This window comes from Parambassis ranga, chromosome 6, assembly GCF_900634625.1.
Source record: "Parambassis ranga chromosome 6, fParRan2.1, whole genome shotgun sequence".
Taxonomy (NCBI): Eukaryota; Metazoa; Chordata; class Actinopteri; family Ambassidae; genus Parambassis; species Parambassis ranga.
The window spans coordinates 5,794,681-5,814,933 of record NC_041027.1 but is presented as its reverse complement, the minus strand read 5'-3'; the positions used below and the strand labels follow the sequence as shown (position 1 = coordinate 5,814,933).

The following is a 20,253-nucleotide window of genomic DNA, read 5'->3' as shown; positions in this document are numbered from 1 at the left end:
TCTTGTCTATGGACACAATGATTTTTGTTTATTCTCTGCTATGTGTTTGTGTGTGTACATGTACTTACATCAACATATCAGTAACAGAAATTATTAGTAAAATGCTTGTTGCCAGTGAATTAAACAAAGCCATGCAAACTTAGCTTGTTAACTTCTATAGGTGTATTATCAGGTACATTGCATAAGTAATCACTTAAAAGGTACCCTGTGGAGTTTTCCACCATAAGGTCTGATTTGAGGCGAGTGTTACTGTATTGTTTGTATCACATGTTCAGCAGCATGCTGGAAGTAGAAGATGGAGAGGATCAATAGAAAAAGGAAAGGAAAGAAAAAGGAGGAGGAGGAAGATGAAGAAAAGAAGAAGAAAAAATAGATGTAACCTTATTTCATTTTTAGGATGAATAGACCCAATGTATTGTGGTGATGTTATTGCAAATACTTATTTACTATTGAAAACTCCACAGGGTAGTATATAAAGTATATTCTTATTCTTGTTATTACATGATAGGTGTACAGATTCAAAATAAATAAATAAAATAAAGTATTAAAACCTAGTGATCACTGAAAACCAACTTATATATGATTAAATGTATTTTAGTATTGAATATTTTTCATCATAAGACACTTTTCATTATAAATTTTTTAGCACAACCAGAATGATTTTCTAATTTATTTATAATTTTTGGCAGAATGTGTGTCAAATAAAAACAAAAGAAGAAAATCTATTGATGCCACATGTAAAATGCCTCATGAAGAAAAGTGATTCTTTCTAAGTAAGAGCTGAAAGCAGTTTTCTCTGGCCATGAAATGCTACAGCCTAATAGTATTAAGAAGTTAAAACGCACAGACAGACAGACAGACAGAGAGAAATAGAGAAAGACAGACACTTGAATCATAAACACAAAGAACAACTGCTTTCAGCTCCTGTGGGTGTATCACCCTATTAGGAGGTTTCATACCTGTCTGTGGGTGGAGCATCTGTAGAAGATCTGACTGCTGATTGGTTAGAGAGGACAGTCGGTGGCGAGAGTGACAGGAGGAGTGGAAGGAGCCAGAGATGCTGCAGGGCCGAGCGTAAGAGCAGGAACAGAAATTGCAAGGGACCCACCCCACCCACATCCCACTTCCCTGGGAGGACATCCACCTCTCCCCAACACACATAGATACACACCCCCAGTGCTGAAAAGAACGTGTTCAGAGGCAGGAAGACAGTGTTCACCCAGAGCAGCTGTCATGTCAGAGAACAGTCACATGTGTGTGATTGAGTAAGTGCGTGTTTTAACAGAAACAAGATAAGGAGGAGCCGCAGAAAAAACACAATGCAAGCGATTCTTGAATAGAAGGAAGGGAATTATAAAGCAGAACTGGTATGTGTGGTGTTGGAGGTGTTTGTGTCCATACAGCACACAGATGCTTCTGTTTTAAAACTAGCATGAGATTTTTTTCTTGTCCTCTCAAATGGAGACAATAAAAAGCCACAAATTTAACAGATGGAGCAGTTCTGACACCTCATAAAACTGGTGACAGCAATTCCATATAGTTAATGCACTGCAAATGGCACAATGTCTGCATGTTACATGAAATACAGTAGAAGGCTTTGGACCCAGTTTCAGCCATTTCCCCTTGGCATTAAGATCCACTGGACTCATGAGATGACACAATAAATCAATATCTGTCTGGGCATCATCTGTTATGTAATAAACATTAAATCTAGTACATTTCCTACTTTATCCTTTGTTCTGATGCTCTTTGTGATGCTTCTGATATATTTTTTTGTCGCAAGCGAACAGTGGAAAGAAGGAAACAAAGATTAACCAATCACTATAAAAAAACTGTACTTAAGAGTGTTATGCTCTTTAACCTCTGTGCAGAAAGTAGTAGTATTATGTAAAATGTAGCGACTGTAATTAAATTGATGGTGTATCCGTGACTTTAATGAACTGCCCAGAAGGAATATATGCATTAATTTATCACTGCTATTACTGAGAGGGTGCTATCTTTTCTTTCTGATGGTAAAATATTTTTGCTGTATGAAGTGCTTGTAATTTGTGAATCAGTGTCTGGTAGTAGAGCTGGCAGAGAACGTGGGAGCTTGCTGAAAAACCTTTGGTTATTTGCCTGGTAATTAAAACTCCCACGCTAGTGTTTTATTAAGACTGTTAATCAGGAACCCAGTCTCTCAGATTTAACAAATACCACACCTGCTGCTACCTTTGTGTGAACAGATATGTGATGTATTATTGTATTATTGCCTTGTATACATCCACTTTGGTTTTTAAATGTTATAGAATGATGCAGAAAGTCAGCTATATGCTGTACCCATGCTCTTGCTTTAGCTATGTTGGTAGAGAGGTCACAACATCCTGATAAAATTCATGATCGTCTACACAGAGGGAAGAAAAGGATAGTCACTAGAGGAAAAAAAATGCACTGCAACTGACCACATGTAGCTGTGCCACAAAGTGACCTTATACTGTGTGGCAAATGTGCAGACAAACATTTGCAACAAGAATGAGGAACACTATGTGACCATCAAATGGCCTCAGATATGTGGCACACATGAGCAGAAGCTGTTTGTGAGTATGTTTATTGGATTTTTCCTCCCCCTTGTCTGACGTTCTTCTGGTGCTCCCAGCTCAGAGGGAGGCTTGATGACATCTGCATAAATAGAGCAGCTACTGAACACAATTTCCCAGTGTAAAATTCTCAGAGGAAACACTTTGGGCTTATAAATAGCAGTGAACGCCATGCCTTCAAATCAGCTTATTTGTTTTTTGTTTAGTTTTTTTTAACGAGAAATCATTGAGATACTACTCTGTAGCCATGTTTTTCCACTCCTACATCCTCATTAGGGCCCGAGCACTGAGTGGTGCGAAGGCCCTACTGTAATTGTAGTGTTTATTATTATTTTATTATTTTTTTGCACCCCTCAGTACCCTTAAATTCTTATTTTAGACTGATTATTTTGTAATGTGCAAATATAATAATATATAATAAGATCAGTTCTCTACTTATCTAATTATGCTTTTTCTGTTTTTTTTTGTGTTGGGATATCAATACGTGTTTATCTCTCAGGCAAATCTATTATATAATCTAATCTACAGATTGCCTTTAGAGGAATATAACATTTAGAAATTCTTGCACAGGTGCCCCAAAAAGTTTTTTTTTCATAACGCAACTTTGTTTCTAGTGTAAAGGAAGAATGATTTGCATAGAGAAAAATAACTCCCACAGAGATGCTGTGTTTTTGCATAGGAACTGCAGTTGGGACACTGTTTGGTTAAACCAACACATCTGAATGAGGCCCTCAGCATTATTCATATTGATTTATTTACATGTGCTGATGTGATATTAATCTTTATGTACAGCTACAGGACAAGAATAGTGGTGAGCAGACCCAGTGACTTATTCATAGAAAGTCACTGTGTAGTTTTAAAAGGAGGAATGTCCAGATGTCTCAACATTATTTAACAACATCTGGCATAAACAGGTCTGTATGCACCTCTCATGCCTTTATTTATAAAATGTTACACTTTCATGCCTTGATTTAGTTTGACATGTATTTCTCCAGATTTTACGCAGACCATGTGCTTACTGTCGGCTTACATGTGGTTTCTACATATAGAACAAGCACATACTATCTTTATACTTGCTGTCCTACAGCTTGTCAAAATGCATTCATGGACCATTACCTATCTATGTCAAGCATAAAAAAAAGGCATCAAATGCCAGTCCTTACCGTGGTCTCGTCCTCATGCAGCACCTGGTCATATCCACTGAGTGCCACACAGAAAATGATGGCCGTGACGTCCTCAAAACAGTGGATCCACTTCTTCCTCTCTGACCTCTGACCTCCCACGTCAAACAGCCTAATCCACAACAGAAACAGAAGCAAACGAATTCTAAGTATCATCAGAAATAAGGTTGAAGGGTTCTTTTGGACTGCAGCTTTCACACAGTATAGTATAAACACTGTACGTCATTGTATTCTGGGTGTATTCTGTTTATAGCTTTTTTCTATTACGCTTTTATATGTTGTAGCACTTTGGCCAACGTGGTTGTTATAAATAAAGTTGCAGTTGCAGTTTCTGCTAGACTACTCATTTAATAATGGCACATATTACTTTCAGGCAACTCTCCAACTGCATTTTTGATGATAATTTAGATCTGATTTGCATATCAAGTGTGCTGACTTGGCATGCAGTACTACTTTAGTTGGCGGGCACCTTGGCAACAAATGCCCCCTGGCTTGACTTTGTCCCCCCCCAAAAAAACATGCATAGACAGTAAATTAAGGCTGCATCAGGGCTTGACTAACCGATTTTCTGCGGGAAACCCTGGCATGTTTCAGAAAACTAAACTGGACACTTATGGTGCACCATATTAATGGCATGACATATGTACTATATTCTACGTCTTGTACCCCCTATAGCTGCACATACGGTTTTCTCTTTTCAGCTTTGTCATGCTGCTCAGGCACAATACAACAAACAATGGAGCTCCTCTACCTTTTAGGAGGTCAGTGGTGCAGATTTGTGGACTCTGTCAGATAATTAGCCTGAAACTAAGTCAAGCTAAGTGTAAATTTATGTCTCATTTGCATTTCATCTAAGTTGAAAGACAATTTCCAGAGTACCAAGAGTAAACAGGGCTTGGGATATTTCTGATGATATTTCTGATGACACACTGAGCAGGTTGGTTGTTCGGGCAGTAAACACCACATTTTGTCGTTCTGCACATAGTTTTTTTTATATTTTTGTAGTATTTAGAATAGAAAAACCACAAGAGAAAAAAAAGAGAATTCACAGTGAAAAGGAACCTTCCATGTGTTTGATGGGTATAGTGGTAGGTAGTATGGGTTACACCCAGTACAGGAACACTGTAGCCACCCACACACTGGCCTGACTGCTATTACTGGCACTAAGGTCTGTAATAGCTGACAATATTTAGGCTTCTGTGAATAACACACACAGCACAACTCCTACACAACTGAAAGAGTGGAAAGCATCACTCAGCAGAACGAAGATATCTCTGTATTTTCAACTTAGCTTTCTGAATCTTGACCTTCACTAGTGTAAACGATTGAGGAAAAAAAACATCAGATGTGAGGGTGCATTCATGCAGAAAAATAATTGGTGTCTACAGTTTATTAACTCCTCTGCTCTATCAGCTTGTTAATGTGTGTCAGTGTCTACACATATGCACACAAAAGTGGCAGAAATATGGTGATAAGTGTAGAGGTCAGAGTGAGACTCCTCCCTTCTTTTCTGCTTCTTTTCCTGCTGTGGTCCCATAACGCCTCCCCTCTCTGTCATCATTCCCGCAGCTCCTCATTCTAATTGAATCAGACCTCATTAAAAAGACAGGGAATCATAAATACAGACACTTGTTTAAAGCATTTAATCTCATTAATTACAGGCAGAGGTTCCTGCTGTATGCAGGGGAAGAGAAACAGGCGGGCATTAAAAGTCATAAAGTATATAAATACTGACCTGAAGTGAAGGTTTTTGAAGGTAAAGTGTGTCTCGACGATGCCTGTGGTCTTCACTCTGGTCCTCAGGATGTCCTGTTCTGTCGGCTGGTAGTCTGCCGCACCAATCCGATCTAAGCTGTCTAGGTAGCTGCACACAGACACACACAGAGAAGGCATAGACTGTAAAACAGCAGCAAACGATCCAGTCATCACTGCTTAAACTTAACAGCTTTTACATTATACAGATATCATTAGCACCAGATATAAATGATGTAAAAATAAAACTTTCTTTAAAAATGTCATAAATAATTGTTAGGTCTGCCTCTAATCCACCAGTACCTCATATATCTCAGGTTTGCCTTACCACATCAAACTAATGGTGTATGTTATGGCTCAGATGCACCCACAAAACTATTGTCAATAATAATGATAATAAAGGCTCTGCTGTAGTGACTGCAATGGTCTCCCCATGTTAAATGACGTATGCATTGAAAGCAATGTGTTGCATTGCTTAAGTGTGTATTTACTCTTCCAGGAGCACAGAGGTGCATACAGCTCTAACTCTACATGTGGTTTCCTATTAAAGAAATTACCATTATCTCCCTCAGAGCCACACATTAAATGAAGAGTGGTTGGCAACAAACCACACTGAGGAGCACTTATGTGTGAAAGGAAAGCAGTAGGAGAGATGACTCTTCAGTTATGTAATGGAATAACCCTGGAAGTGGACCTTTATTTTTTAATGTCGAGGTATAAATCAAATAATCCTGAGCAGCACAGGTTGGTGATTCAGCCTCTCCGCCTAAGCTCTGTCTGAGAAATGATCTGTATTAATTTACCCTTCCACCAAAGAAAAAGATATCACTGTGATTCTTTATTCAATAGCTTGTGTTATTTTACGGCATGTGTTATGTCTCCTCTTAAACCTGTGCAATGTCACAGCTTGAAAAGGATCATGAAGTGAAAGATAGCATAGAATGAAAGTATAAAATATAATAAATAACATCCAATCCCTGAGTTTTATCTAAAAGAAACACTGTATATACCTTTACATGGTAAGGGGCATGGTATACAAGAGCATACAAGAACAAGTATATATTGTATGTACAATGTCTATATGACCATTAAAGTATAGCGTTCTGTAGTTAAATATCCCCTTCCACTGTTTGACCTCTAATATCAATTGCAGAATTAGCTCCCAGCATCCATACAAATGAGGTCTTTCACATGACTAATCAAACCGTAATCCAGCAAACACAGGCTGACGGTCAGGCAGAAAGACAAAAGAGAGAATATGGCCGTATGACGCATCCATTTGATGTAATGGATGTAAAGTTTTTATTTATAGATCGTGAGAGTGCTGTTTCTTTCAGGGAAGAACGGATGCTCAGCTACTTTTAGTCAAAAACGATAAAGGCTTGAGAAGGTGGAGATATAGGTTTTTTGTAACAAGAAGTGGTACACATACACACTGAATTACACACACACACTCAAAAAGCTTCAGTGATAAGAACTATTGATTACACAGAAAGGAATATGGGCTAGATTGTGGTTTGAAAAGGAAGCAGATAGGGAGAGCTAAAAGAGAGCAGACATGCTGTGAGAAGAAGAAAGCTTTCTTTCCCTGAGCCATGGTAAAATTGGGTCTACTTAAAATCGATTTAAAATTAAAAATACATCCAAACATACTCATTCTGAACAGACGTCCACATGCTTCCAGATAGCATCAGTTGACCGGACTAATGATAGTGATTTGAAGTTAAAGGGTGAGAATTAGATTACAAGTCAGTCAGCCAAACAGCCCATAGCACTTCCATCCAAATGCAACCCAAAGCAGATCAATTCACATGTGGTTCATATAAAGTACACACAAAACCAGTAAGAAAGCTCAGTCACTGTTGCCATAATTGTTGGGTCTTTCATGACCTTTACCACCACAGGAGTCATTTTGATTTCAATTCACTCCCAACACAGATGCCAAACTTATTTCACATACAGTATGGCTGTAAAATCAAAGATGTTACACTCAATTAAGTAAATTACAATAAATCAGGTCTAGGCAGGCTAACGACGTCTGTGTGTTTTCAGCTGGCATATAGAATGAGGACCGCCGCTGCATTAATCTTTTCCCTCACTGATATTAATCTTCATGGTGCACTAAGTCGATTAACACCAGGCCCCAGAGCATGCTTGTCTCATTTCCCTGGTGATGTACAGTATTATAGATTATCACCAAAAGAGTGTTGGGCACAAAGGACAGACAACTGGAAAGAATGTTGTCTGTGATGTGATAATGACAAGGATGAGAGAACTTGTGTGTGTCTGCTCTGATACACTGTCAGAGAGTGCGTTAAATTGACTATGATGAGACATCATGACGATGAACATCGCTTCTCATGATAAATGTGAACAACATACATACAGTGTCCTCGTGAACGTGATTTCAGTAGTCCTGAAGGATGACTAATCAGTGTAGTGGAAATTGTTACAATCAGGTACAGCTTGGTGTAATTAAATAGCATTGAATATAAGTAGCCCTGGTATTGACTAAATAGCTAGATGGAGTAATGGATTGGAAGGGGTGTGATCTATGTGAACATGTGCTACATAATGCATCAGCAGCACAAGCAGCATGTTAGTAGATTTGACTGACAACAAACACACAGAGCAACAAAATGGAGAAGGCCATAGAGGCAGCTGTACGGAGGTATTTCACACTTGCTACACCCACAAGTTTGTCGACTACTTGAAATATCTGCAAAGGAAATGGTATCGGACTGTAATCTGCCATTTCAAAAAGCTCAGTTATTGTTATTAGGACTGAAAAAGCCGGATCAGTGTGACGACTAATCTAACCCAAACTTTGGAAAAGTTGGGATTGAGAGCCTCCGCAGTATTTTTAACATGCATTACACTGACCTGTAATCAGCTGCAACTGTGACATGATGCTAAACAGGGCTAGCAGAGAAACCACAGGGAACCAACAGGGAATGAGAGACAAGGATGAATGCATGCAGGTGGGTGGAAGCCAAAGTGTAGCACAGACATATTGATCATATACTGTATTAACTCAAGTACAATAAACCTACATTGGTCGGTTGGTTGGTTTACATTAGCATGCACTTCACTATAAAAATAAAACTCATCAAACAGAAGCGCAAGTTACCATTAGTACCCTGCTGCAATCCCTGTACAAAAAAAATGGAGGGCACAATAAGCCCTGCCAAAAGAGGTCTTAAAATTATATCTTTTATGCATAGAATTGTATATTTTTCTTTCCACAGTTCACATCTTAACCCTGAACGGTTGCTAAGTAACCAGAGTAACCCTACTGTGATATCCTGACACATAGTTACAAAAGGCGCTTGTGACTTCCACAGAAACTGCAGTGACATGATGCAACATATAGAATCTGAATTAAGGGAGGAAATCCCTGTAATCAAAAAGAACCCAGGAAATTCACTACAATATGTGTATACACATAACTGATTTGACATCTGTTTTGTTTAGAGTAAAATCCTGCTGACAGTTAAACACAGAACATATACAGTGTACAGGAGGCTACTTTACAAGGCCATAAATGGACAAACAGCTCCACCAGCACCAGTATGTACTATATTTATTCAATATAATCAATATGGCAGAAGTAACTCCACTTTCAGACCTTATAATGTGCAAGAGTATTACATTATTCAATGCAATGCACGATGCAGAATCAATATCTGTAGTATGTTTGTCTGGCTCTTCAGGTATAGTCAGACTGCCGGCTATTAGTGGCTAATATGCACTTTTTATGTAATTTCTTGTGTGTGCATGTGTTAGCTTTTAATGTGTGTCACAAAGGCAGAGGATGTAAATCATAGACAGAGTGTATGTGTATTGTGATAAATAGGTCAGTCCATGCCGGACAATAGAGACAGATAGAGGGAGAGAGAGCGGTGGCTTCAGGCAGGACTTGCTCCTCTTTGAAAGCAGCGTTCTGCTTTCTATGTAATAAAAACACATATTACATGCATGTGTGATTACCAACACACACCCACCCTCTGCTCCCATTCCCATAACCCTCTGTGCTAAATGCCTTTGACCAAAGACATCCCTCCCCCATAACATCTTAACTTTAAAACATATCATTGAACACCTTTTAATGCTATGGATTTAAAATAAAGAGACATGCAGAGTCAGTCCCAGTGTGGTCTGATCAGGTGACATCTGTCCTATCAGTTCATTGGTTGGATGGCCTGTTCTACTCCAACATAATAGGAAGTGTGCATCAATCTTTAATGTGACATTTAACACAGACACACACGCTTATACAATGTGGATGCTGTTCTGAGTTAATTCGCTACATGTGAATGTTGATAGGATTAATCGACTCTCTCCACCTTTCTTGCTCTATAGTCAGATCAAATCTGACTATGAATTTGATGCCTGATTTCAACACAGATGCCAAAATTATTTCATATACAGAATGGCTGTAAAATCAAAGATGTTACACTCAGTTAAGTCAATTACAATAAATCAGGTCTAGGCAGGCTAATGACGTCTGTGTTCCTTTTAGCTATAGGCAGTATATAATTTTGTAGGCTGTATTGTTTAACCCTTTGTTGTTGTCTTATTACAGCCCTCTTTATAATCACTGCCAGACCAAAAGGCACTTCAGTTACAATTTGAGTCTGCACTCCCAGGTATTTTCTTCTCTTACATGGTTACCAACCCAAGAAAAGCAATGTAAAAATCAGTGTCTAATTCTAGTTTGTTTTGCAGGTGTATTAACATCTGTTTAAGATTTGATGCAATAATAAAGCAGAAGTATTGTTGTCTTGGTTACCTACTTATTCAGAATGTGAAATGCTAATGTCAGCCTGAAATAACATTTGAGGTATGGAGATGGCGTGCCGTCAGGCCTAAGACACATTTCCAGCCTCAGCAATAACGTGATGCAAATCTATTGACTGCTCCTGGTAACACTGGAGAGGAGAATTATCAGCCAATTTATTAATAGCATTACCTAATGTATGTATATGTTTTTGCATTACTTTACTGTGTCAAAGATGATTCACATTGTGAGTTAATATTATTAAAAGGTCAGTGCAGCACATAATAGAGAGGTGCCATCTCTCCCCATCACTCTGGTTTATGTCACTTGGTGTAATTTCACTGAATGTACGATGCACAATTAAAAAAGGGCTACATGCACAAACATGGCACTTAAGGGAAAGAACTCTTTCTCCTTCCTTTCTACTCCACCCTCTCTCTCCCCCTTGCTGTGTGTTTCCTGCTCTCTCCCTCTCTCCACCCACACATAGGCACTCAGCATAAATTAGGTCCATACTTATAATAGTGATTGATTGCACATCATAGTAGCCAGTGTATGATTGCATTTAGAAGATTAGAAATAAACAGCAGCGCATGTTTTTCTTTAATGGTAGGTGGGTTAGGATCTACAAATGAGTCATATATTGATCTGGAAATTTAGAACCACACACACACACTGTACATAATACAGAAATGGGTCTTTGACATGGCACTTCTGTATAAACAAACACAAAATTTTTTTCCAGTTGCTCACTATTAATACACATAATAAATACTTAATAATACTAATACCCAACTAACAGGGTTATTAGAAGTCAATTCCAAGTGGGAAATGTATAATTGTCTGAAAATGTGAGAGATTATTGGTGGCCTAATTAAGGTTGTTAAATAATTCTGACACTGAACTAAAACCTTTAGGCTGTACACAAATCAATTTCACAAGTTACATTGCACATACATTGCAAGTAAGTCTATATGTATGTTTTTTTTCCCCCACAAGATTCTCTGCACACACAAATGACTGCTATTCAGACTGGTAAATATGTAGTACGGTATGTTGTTTTTGTGTGTGGGTGGGAGTCTAGATTTGAATGACACGTTTAGATATCTTGAACAAGGATGCTCCCTGACCACTAAGTTTTAGATGCCTATGTGGCACAACGCTGTTGCCATCCCAGGACTTGTTGAGGGGTTTTATCTTACAGCTGTAGTCAGGCCAGCTGGGTGTCTCTGCATGGGGAGCTGAAGGAAGTGGGTGGAGATAGAAAGGCCTGGTTTCTGCTTCTCCTAACCGTGACCCTGATGGACTTAGTGGTACGGAGAATAAATGAATAAATAAATAGATAACTGTCACTTAAAGTAGAGCTGGTAGACAATAAGACAGAGCTTCAGGCCGCTTACTACAGCTGGGTAGGTTACTACCAGCTCATAGATATGCTCATAGATTTAGTGGCTCTATGACAGAAAACTAATTCTCAAATATTTCACTGAACTTTAAGGTTAATTGCATTGCTTATAACTGCCAAAATGTCATTTATGAAATCCTTTGTGCGTTTGTGTGTACTTATGACTACAGGGTTTGATTTTCCATTAAAATGAAGGTAAAGGGACTTACTACTGCGCTGAATCATTGAGCTGGTACTCTCGGGCACGACTGAAGCACTCCTGGATGCCTGAGTCGGACCACAGGCGCATCATAGCAGAGAGTAGCTCAGCAGAGTAAGGCTCCGTGTCCTCCATACGACTGACCACGTCACACACCATCTTAGCATCCGCCTGTATCAAACACAACAAGGAGGAAGCTGGAGGTTAGTTCTCTTAATATAGTGATGAAAAAAAGATTTTTTGTGAATGTCTTTAATGAAGCAGTGTTATTATTCACCAGATTAATTATGAGACATTAGTGTCACAATCATAAACAAGCAGAGGTGTCACACTGTGCTACGGGGGAAAGCTATTCATTCAAGTATACTAATAATGCATGTAATTTGTGACTGTTAGATGCATTTAAAAGTGGAACTATTGGATAAGGTAGAAAAAAAGGAAATAGTGTAACCTGGTGGGATTACACCTGCAAGAGAAGATATAGAAGAGTGGATGACAAGCATTCCCCGCAGCTTTTGTTCTGAAGGTGAACAGCCTTTATAAAGTTATAATTATTATTAAGATCCATGTGTCTGAGGCAATAACACAACACATTTCTACAGCAGGTTACAAAGAGGAAATTCTTGTACTGTCATCAAATTGCAATGTAGGTAAACCCTCAGTAAGATGCTTAGATCCATCTGGATGCTTAAAAGCTGCAAATACTGCCTCCCAAAAACCAGACAGATGGAAATAGAAAACCTATTTCAATATTTCATGGAAGTTAACCTTGGATGAAGGTAGAGCTTTTTTTAAGTGTTTGTTTTTAGCTGCAGAAGGCCAAAGACGAGACGGCTGTTGTCATGCAGCTGTGATCTGACTGCTTCCTTCAGGGGCAGATCATGCTGATCTGCACTGAACTCCCTTTAAACAAAGACTCCTGCTCCTGCTCCAACAGATATAACTGAAAAAGAGTCACTGTGTTAATAAAGCTGTTTATGGGTCATATGATTACAAACATCCAGTCAGTAGGGTGCCACACTGCCTTCAGGTTCACAACAGGATGCGCTTAATATAAGCAAAATATCCCTCTCTTATCCCTCTCAATGAAATAGTTATGGCGAAATTATTGTTTTAAAATATTGTATTTGTGTACATAAGTGTGACAAGATTATGTGTGAATTATATATTTTTTCATCAGTATAAATTACAGCAGTCATTCTATGTTTATGGAAAACACATAAACCCACTGAGCATGAAAGAAACCGGCTGCAGAGAGCTCCAGCAGTTGAGCCCACCTCCTGCTCTTTTCTATTATTGATTTCTTTTTCAGGCACTTACACCGTACATGATCATTCTTGCTCATGGTAATAGTGCCAGGACACTGAGGCCCTGACCTTTGTACTCCTTTATCAGCATATATAGACACCTCTCTGTAACAGAATTATTATACTGCAGTAATGACTACATGATGGTCTACTAAAAAACATTGACCCCTCATCCAAGTGGTTCCAACATCACGTCATATCAAAAAACTGCTGTAATAGCTGTAAAAAAAAATTATGTATTTTTCCAAATACATACAACTTCATACCTCTTTTAGACGTACATTATTAATGATAACAAATGATAAACAAAGCAAAGCAACTTCAGCGGCTTTAGATATAGGAACACACTATTTATGTAACAGAGCAAAACACACTCGACTGGTATATATACAGTTTCAATCTGTCATATATCAATGTGGTATATGAATCGCTGTGGCCCCACGAATAGCTGAATAAGCAAATGCACAGTGAACACAGTTAAATATCCATGTAAGCAAATAGCTCTGAAATCAAATCATCTCTGTAAAATAATAGCCAGCTAACTCTATCACTGGAACAATATATCCTCAAGATTTAAGTCATAAAGGATATTTTAAGGTGTAGAAACAGTATAGTGTCAGGATGAGTGTTCTGTAATATTAGCCACACTTTATAATTAGATTGCAAAGGCACTCAGGCTGACATTACAATAACAGAAGGAATGATCTATCTGACTTCCCCACATAGCACAGAAATTAACAGCAGTGTGTAGCAGCCAGACAGAAACACACACACTCACACCTGGGAGCTGGGAGCCAGTGCAGTCTCCAAACAGGCGCACTTCATTTACTGGGAGGCCTGACAGTGGAGCCAACAGCTAACCCCCTCCTAGAACAAGAGCTAGTAACTAACAGTAATAATGTCAACAAAGACTCCTCCACAGCCCAACAGGTCATTTCCTGTTTCAAAATAAAACACCTATTTGATTTGATTATGAAACAATAAGCAGGGCACGCTCCTCCTTTCTTTTCTTTCTTTCTTTCCTTTTTTCTGAATCCTTCTGATTAAACTTGCATAATATGGTCTCCATTTCTTTTCTCCTTTTTTGCTCTGTTTGTCTTATCATCTGTCTTAACCCTGGCTGGCTTCATGTTGTCACTCTCCTCCTGTCTGACCTTATGCAGTCAGCAGGTCTTTCTTTTAGCCATTAGTGATCCCTCCATCATCATCTCTCTGTCTCTCTTTCTAGCTGACCTCTGTCTGCACTCATCTCTCTGTAATATTCGTCTGTCCTTCGTCTCTCCTTCCATCTGAGCTTAGGGCCATGTTTGTTTTATTCATCTCTGTTTGGCATCACGTTTCACTTCCCTCTTTATTTATGTGTTTCTATCCGTCGACTTTAAGCCTTCACATGCGTCTCCACTTTCTGCTTCTCTTTTCTTTGGTCAGACTCAGTTTCTAACCTCCACCTCTGCCTTGCCCCCTTCCATCCTTTTCTGTCTTCTCTTTTTTAATCTTTTCATGACTCCTCTTCCCCTCTTTCTCTCTGGCTCGCTCCCCTCCTCCCTTTCTCACAGGGACATGAGCTGCATTACCCTCTGTTATCTCCAACCATTTTTAACTCTGTCACTAAAGGTTATGTGCGTGGGCATGTCTGACAAGTGTGTGTCTACATTTGTCCCACCATTTTGTATGGATTTATTTTTGTGCATATTTTTATATACACATTTCTGAAGTGTGAAAAACACAAACACACACATTGCTTACAGCTATGTTTATTAAAAAAAAAACACAAACTTTGATTATTAAACTTAGACTTACAGGACCTCTGTGACCAATTAGTGGACTACACTAACTGTTTTTATTGTCTTTGTACAACAACAGAACTATAGTATGTAATGATTACATGGTGCAGCTGTTTCTAAGAGCTGTGCCAGCCCCAGCTCCACTCACGCTCCACCTCTTTGTCCATATTTGGAGTTTGGTGATGGCGATGGTCAGACCCTTGGGAAACCTCCCACAGAGACTCAAATCAGCACTTCAGAAACCTACTAGTGTCGCAGAAGCTTTGTCCGTAGTTTTTTACTATTAATCGTCTGGACAGTCTGAAGCCTCTAATTAGTCCAGGTCTTACTATATCCAAGAGTTTAACAGCAAGGCAGCGGGGCAGAGTCCAGTTGTCTAGATTATAACTGGATCGAAATGTGTGGTGTTTGATCTTGTCCTGCTAATAACAGACTCAGATGTGTTTTCCTACTCTACATTTCTGGCAGGACATTGAATAAGCAATCACTGCTACCATCTTCATTATCATCATCTGTCCAACATCCTCTGCATCTGTTCCTTTCTCTTCTTCCGTCCCAGCATTCAATAGCCAATCAGGGCACTTCATCGCTTGCTGTTAGACCTTTCACTCCTCTCACATTGTCTACATGTAAACATCAACCAGTGATCTGCCTGAGCTACCCAACATATATGCAAAAACCCACCACCTATCTCTGTGTGTAATGTAGAGGCTGAAGTAAACAGTAAGCACCAGTAATTAGTACACACACATTACACACCTCCTATCCTGGCCTTTGTCATTTACTATGTGCACTGTGAGAAATCCTCTGCACATCTCTTCCTTACTTTACTGACCACACTTACATCCTGTATAATAATCTATATAGTATATATAGTCTATATAACAAAGCCTGAAGGAGAATGACTCACACCGCCAGCCTGGGAGATGAGCAGAAACCCCAGAAGCACTCAATGGTTCCACTGCTGCTTTGAGGTTTTTACAATCTGGGTGTATGTATTGTGTAAAGAGAGAATGTTTTGAGTGTGCATTGTGTATCTGTTTATTTGATCTTAAATGAGATGCTTCTTAAGGCAAATATTAAAAAAAGCAATTTAATTTTATACATGGGGGCAGTATTTCACAACATCGTCACAATTTTATAGTTTACTGATTGATCTTATATTTGAGACAAATAAATGTCAAATATCTGAAGTGTTTTTTTAAGTATATCATATTAAGGCACAATGTTAACCATGTTCAGCACATTATCTTTTTAACATGGGCTTAAATAAGATCTGCCCTGTTTTTTGTGACCAGCCATTTCTAGACTCTCCCTCTGTTCTAATCAAGGTATCAGAAAGACTAATGTGTCTTACACATCTTAAAAGTGACAAAATACGCCTGACAAACACAAGAAGAGGTGCTTTTGACTCATGCCCCCTGCATGTGTCATTGAATGGCTGTTGCAGTGACAGTGTCCATGAGCTACATTTAAACCCAAGTCTGTGGTCTGCACTTCAGCCAGCAGAGACATAGCAACATGTCGAACAAACTCCCTTCACAACATTACCCTGTCGTCCTCTACTAGGCACTGATCCCACTCAGAGGGATTTATTTCGATGTAAATGTGGTTCAGCTATGAGCACAGCTCTGTTCTAGCTTCCTCTCTGCCACTGATGCTCTGTCCTCTCCGTCAGCAGCCACACAATGCCTGATAAGGAATGAAAGAGTGTGTGGGTCTACCTCTGGGTGTGCCTGTATGAATGAAGGACAGCTCAGGAAGAAACTGAGCCTGTTTCCTGTTATGTGTGTATGTGTGTGTGTGCCTAGGCCAAGTGTATTCCTGTTTAAAGTACTGGGCAGTGGGCCACAGACACACTTAAAACCCACAGTCAAAGCCAAGGATACTGTCTAAACAGACATATTGGAGGGACAGGGTCAGCGTGTGTGTGTGTTGTTCAGGTGTGATTTTACTTCAGGCAAGTGCAATGGAAACCCTGCACACTTACAAGCTCAAACTTCCACAGAAATATATGTCACCTGGTAGTTCCATCCGTATGTATGTGAAAAAGCACATAAATGATACAGAACATACAGGTTATGAGATTTATAGAAGGCCTATTGCCTTTTCAAAATGCATTTTTAAATAGGCCTACTTCACTGCAAGTAAGACCCTACAAGGATAGGTCAGTTAGTGTGTTTGAGTTTGTTGCAATTATTGATACAGATAAAACAAGGCAGGCCTACACATGAATAAAACACAGGTGAAAGGGGTCATTCAACAAACAAATGTGTGTTTGTGTGTGTTTGTTACTGACGTCACGGAGAGCACCAGCCAATCAGATACCCCGGACAAAAAAAACCATGACTGGCATTCTCTAACAGTGTTCTCCCTTTCTCTGTGGCTCTTTTCTCTTCACCCTTCCTGTTTTCTCTTATCTATTTTTGGACTCCTCTCTTTGCCCTTTTGTCTTTCATATTTTAATCTTTATGATCTGCTCTTCTGATCAACCCCATAGAGCATCACTATAATCCAGTGGCATAAAAGAACATCACTTGTCACTTTTCACAAACACTCTTCTGCAGTTGTTCCATCCAGCCCTCCACTTTATTATTTCATCTCATTAACCATCTCTTCCTTCTCCTCCTCTGCTGTCTGCTGGTGGAGCAAGACGCCCCACCCACTCACTTTGGCTTTTCTTTTTTTGCTCTCTCTCTCTCACTCGTCTCTCTCTCTCTCTCTCTCTCACTCCTCCGCATCATGTGACTCTCAGCTGCAGTTGCCATGGTGACCATGCTCATTTCCCGGGAATGCAATCTTGTCTCAGATTTTCTCTCTCTTGCCCTTCCCATCCATTCTGCCGCACCCTCCTCCTTAGCATCACCCCTCTTCCATTCTGCTAATGTATTGCTTAGAAATTAACATGCATTTTAAACGTTCGACATTTTTTTGCAATATTCCTACATTTTAACCCATGTTTCTGAAATAGATGTCATAAAAACAGCCAAAACATCTGGAGGAAAGTGCATCGCCTCCCTCCCTCTCTGCAGCAGTTGCTGAATAATGTAAGTGATGAAATATTTAATTGTTGCTCAGCCCTCCTGTAGACTGCCCCAGTGGAGCCCTAACACACACATATGCTGACACACTATGCATATGTATGTGTGTGTGTTTTAGTGCAGTTCTCTGTTGCCACGCTTGCTTCCTACAACCACACCCAATATATCACACACACACAAAGAGGGAGGAGGCAACGGATATGGAGCATGTACAGTATCTGCTGTTATTATGAGTGGATCATTAACATACACTTAAGTCAATAGAAGCCAGAGAAAACAGAAAAAAAATCAATCCTACTGTCCCCACACAGACAGGGATGAAGAAATGAGGAGGAGAAATGTGAGAAAGTGGAATGCAAAAGCATTATTTGTCCACACAAAGTAGACACATAATCATCTTCCAAGTAGGTATTTAAATTTTGATGCTTTTGAAAGCACATATTCTAAATGCACTGACCAATTATTTGACATATCAATAGTAATAGCTTGTGTGTGTGTGTTCTAAATCTACAACAAACTATGAATATGTGAATGAATCATTCACCTGCAATGTTCATGATGTAAATGCTATCACCTTGCCCAGTGTGATTACTAGGTGACAGAGGAAAATGGGTCATGACTGAAAAACAAATGGCTTTGTATGCTAAGTGTGTTATTATAGGATTACTAGATGGAATACATTTACTTCCTACACCTTCAGAAGGTTCCTACACCTACACACACACCTACACACACACACACATCAGGGTCTCCATCTGTCTTTGTCAACAGCTATTCTCTAAAAAAAACCCACAGCAGTCATGTTTCTGTCTGCCTCCACCAGTCTGCTCCTTCTTATGGCACTTTTTATTAAAGATCTCGCTATGTTGTATTTTTTTCATTCCTGCGGTCCCCTGTGTTGGCTCTAAATTCTGATCCCCGTGACACAGAGCTCTGCTCTTCCTTGTGTGAGCCAATGATAAAAGCAGTGATTAATGGATTGTTTCTGCATAATGTCAGGTGTGTGTTTGTGGTGGTTTTGTGCTGTAAGGAAATCTATTCCTTAATATAAACACTCTTTGTATTTGTATTTCCACCCCGGATTTCCACAGAAAACAGACTCCCTCTTCTTCTCCCTCTGTTTTTTTTTACTAGTTTCTTTTTAATAGTTTCTCTCCTGCAATGTCTTTGGAGTATCTGTCTCTTGTCCAATCTGCCTCTCTGTCAGTCACTGTCTCTGTCTTCTCACACTTCATCTATACTTAGATCCAGCACTGAGCCATCACCCCTCCTCTTTCCAAACATGTCTTATCTACAGTCCACACACGTGTAGACTCTGCTGACAGACCCATGTACACACACCAGGTCACAGTCGTGTAAAATAAACACACATTATACACAATAAAACAATCTCCCTTGAGCAACCTTTGGAAAAACAAGCTAAAAACAAGCTAAAAGCCGAGCAGAATTCTTCTCTTTAGACACATTGCACTAGAGTTTCTCACATTTCTATCTGGACACAGGTGGCCATGAGAGCTGTTATTTAAAGAGAAAATAAACATGCGAGAAAGAGCTGCAATATTTAGGTAACAAGTAGTTCCTAGTAGTTTGGGTGTTGGCTCCCTGGAAAATTATACTCATTCTAGACATGCGTGTTGCTATCTGTCTGTGTGTAGTGTCAATTTTTTAACGATAATGTTCACCTGTATATGCCGGTGGCTGGCAGTGCTGTGAGACACTGTTACTCTACACTTAGTGCAACTCTATGCAGTTTATATTTTACAGGGTCTGTTGTAGATATTTATTGAGAGGATATGAAGGCAAAGACAAGGTTTCTCCAGGGTGTTGTTTGGTCACATTAACCAGGCATCTCTGCTGTTTGGTAATGTCATTGTGGCAAGTTTGATCAGACAGTGATCTCCAATCTTCTGCCACAACAAAGTGTAATCAAGACAGATTGTGGATCAGACTGAGAACTCAGGCTCAGGGGCCATAATCAATTCCACAGGGAGTGGAGTCTGCTACATGCAGATGTAGAACCAGCCCTGATGGAACCTGGGAGGAGAGTTCTGGAAAAATCCATGACACACTGGAAAAAAAAAAAGACTACATCTCCCACCAGGCCTGGGGGAGCTGAGGGATCATGTTGATGCAGAAGGAGTATGACTATAATCTGTTTTTTATAATATCCAGTTATGAAATGATGTTCGTTGTTACTTGTTCAAATGTATCCAGAGAAAAATAAAAAA

General features: G+C 39.4%; 1 protein-coding gene across 3 annotated transcripts in view; it reads right to left on the bottom strand.

Moving 5' to 3' along the window:
- Positions 1 to 20,253, bottom strand: part of LOC114437885 (guanine nucleotide-binding protein G(o) subunit alpha) — a 65,595-nt gene that overhangs the window by 11,148 nt on the left and 34,194 nt on the right. For all 3 annotated transcript variants that reach the window (XM_028408822.1, XM_028408821.1, XM_028408820.1), the window contains exons 4-6: positions 11,904 to 12,064; positions 5,493 to 5,621; positions 3,740 to 3,869 (exon numbers count right to left, since the gene is read on the bottom strand). In XM_028408822.1, coding sequence (XP_028264623.1) covers positions 3,740 to 3,869; positions 5,493 to 5,621; positions 11,904 to 12,064 — 420 coding nt within the window. The remainder of the gene's footprint in view (positions 1 to 3,739; positions 3,870 to 5,492; positions 5,622 to 11,903; positions 12,065 to 20,253) is intronic.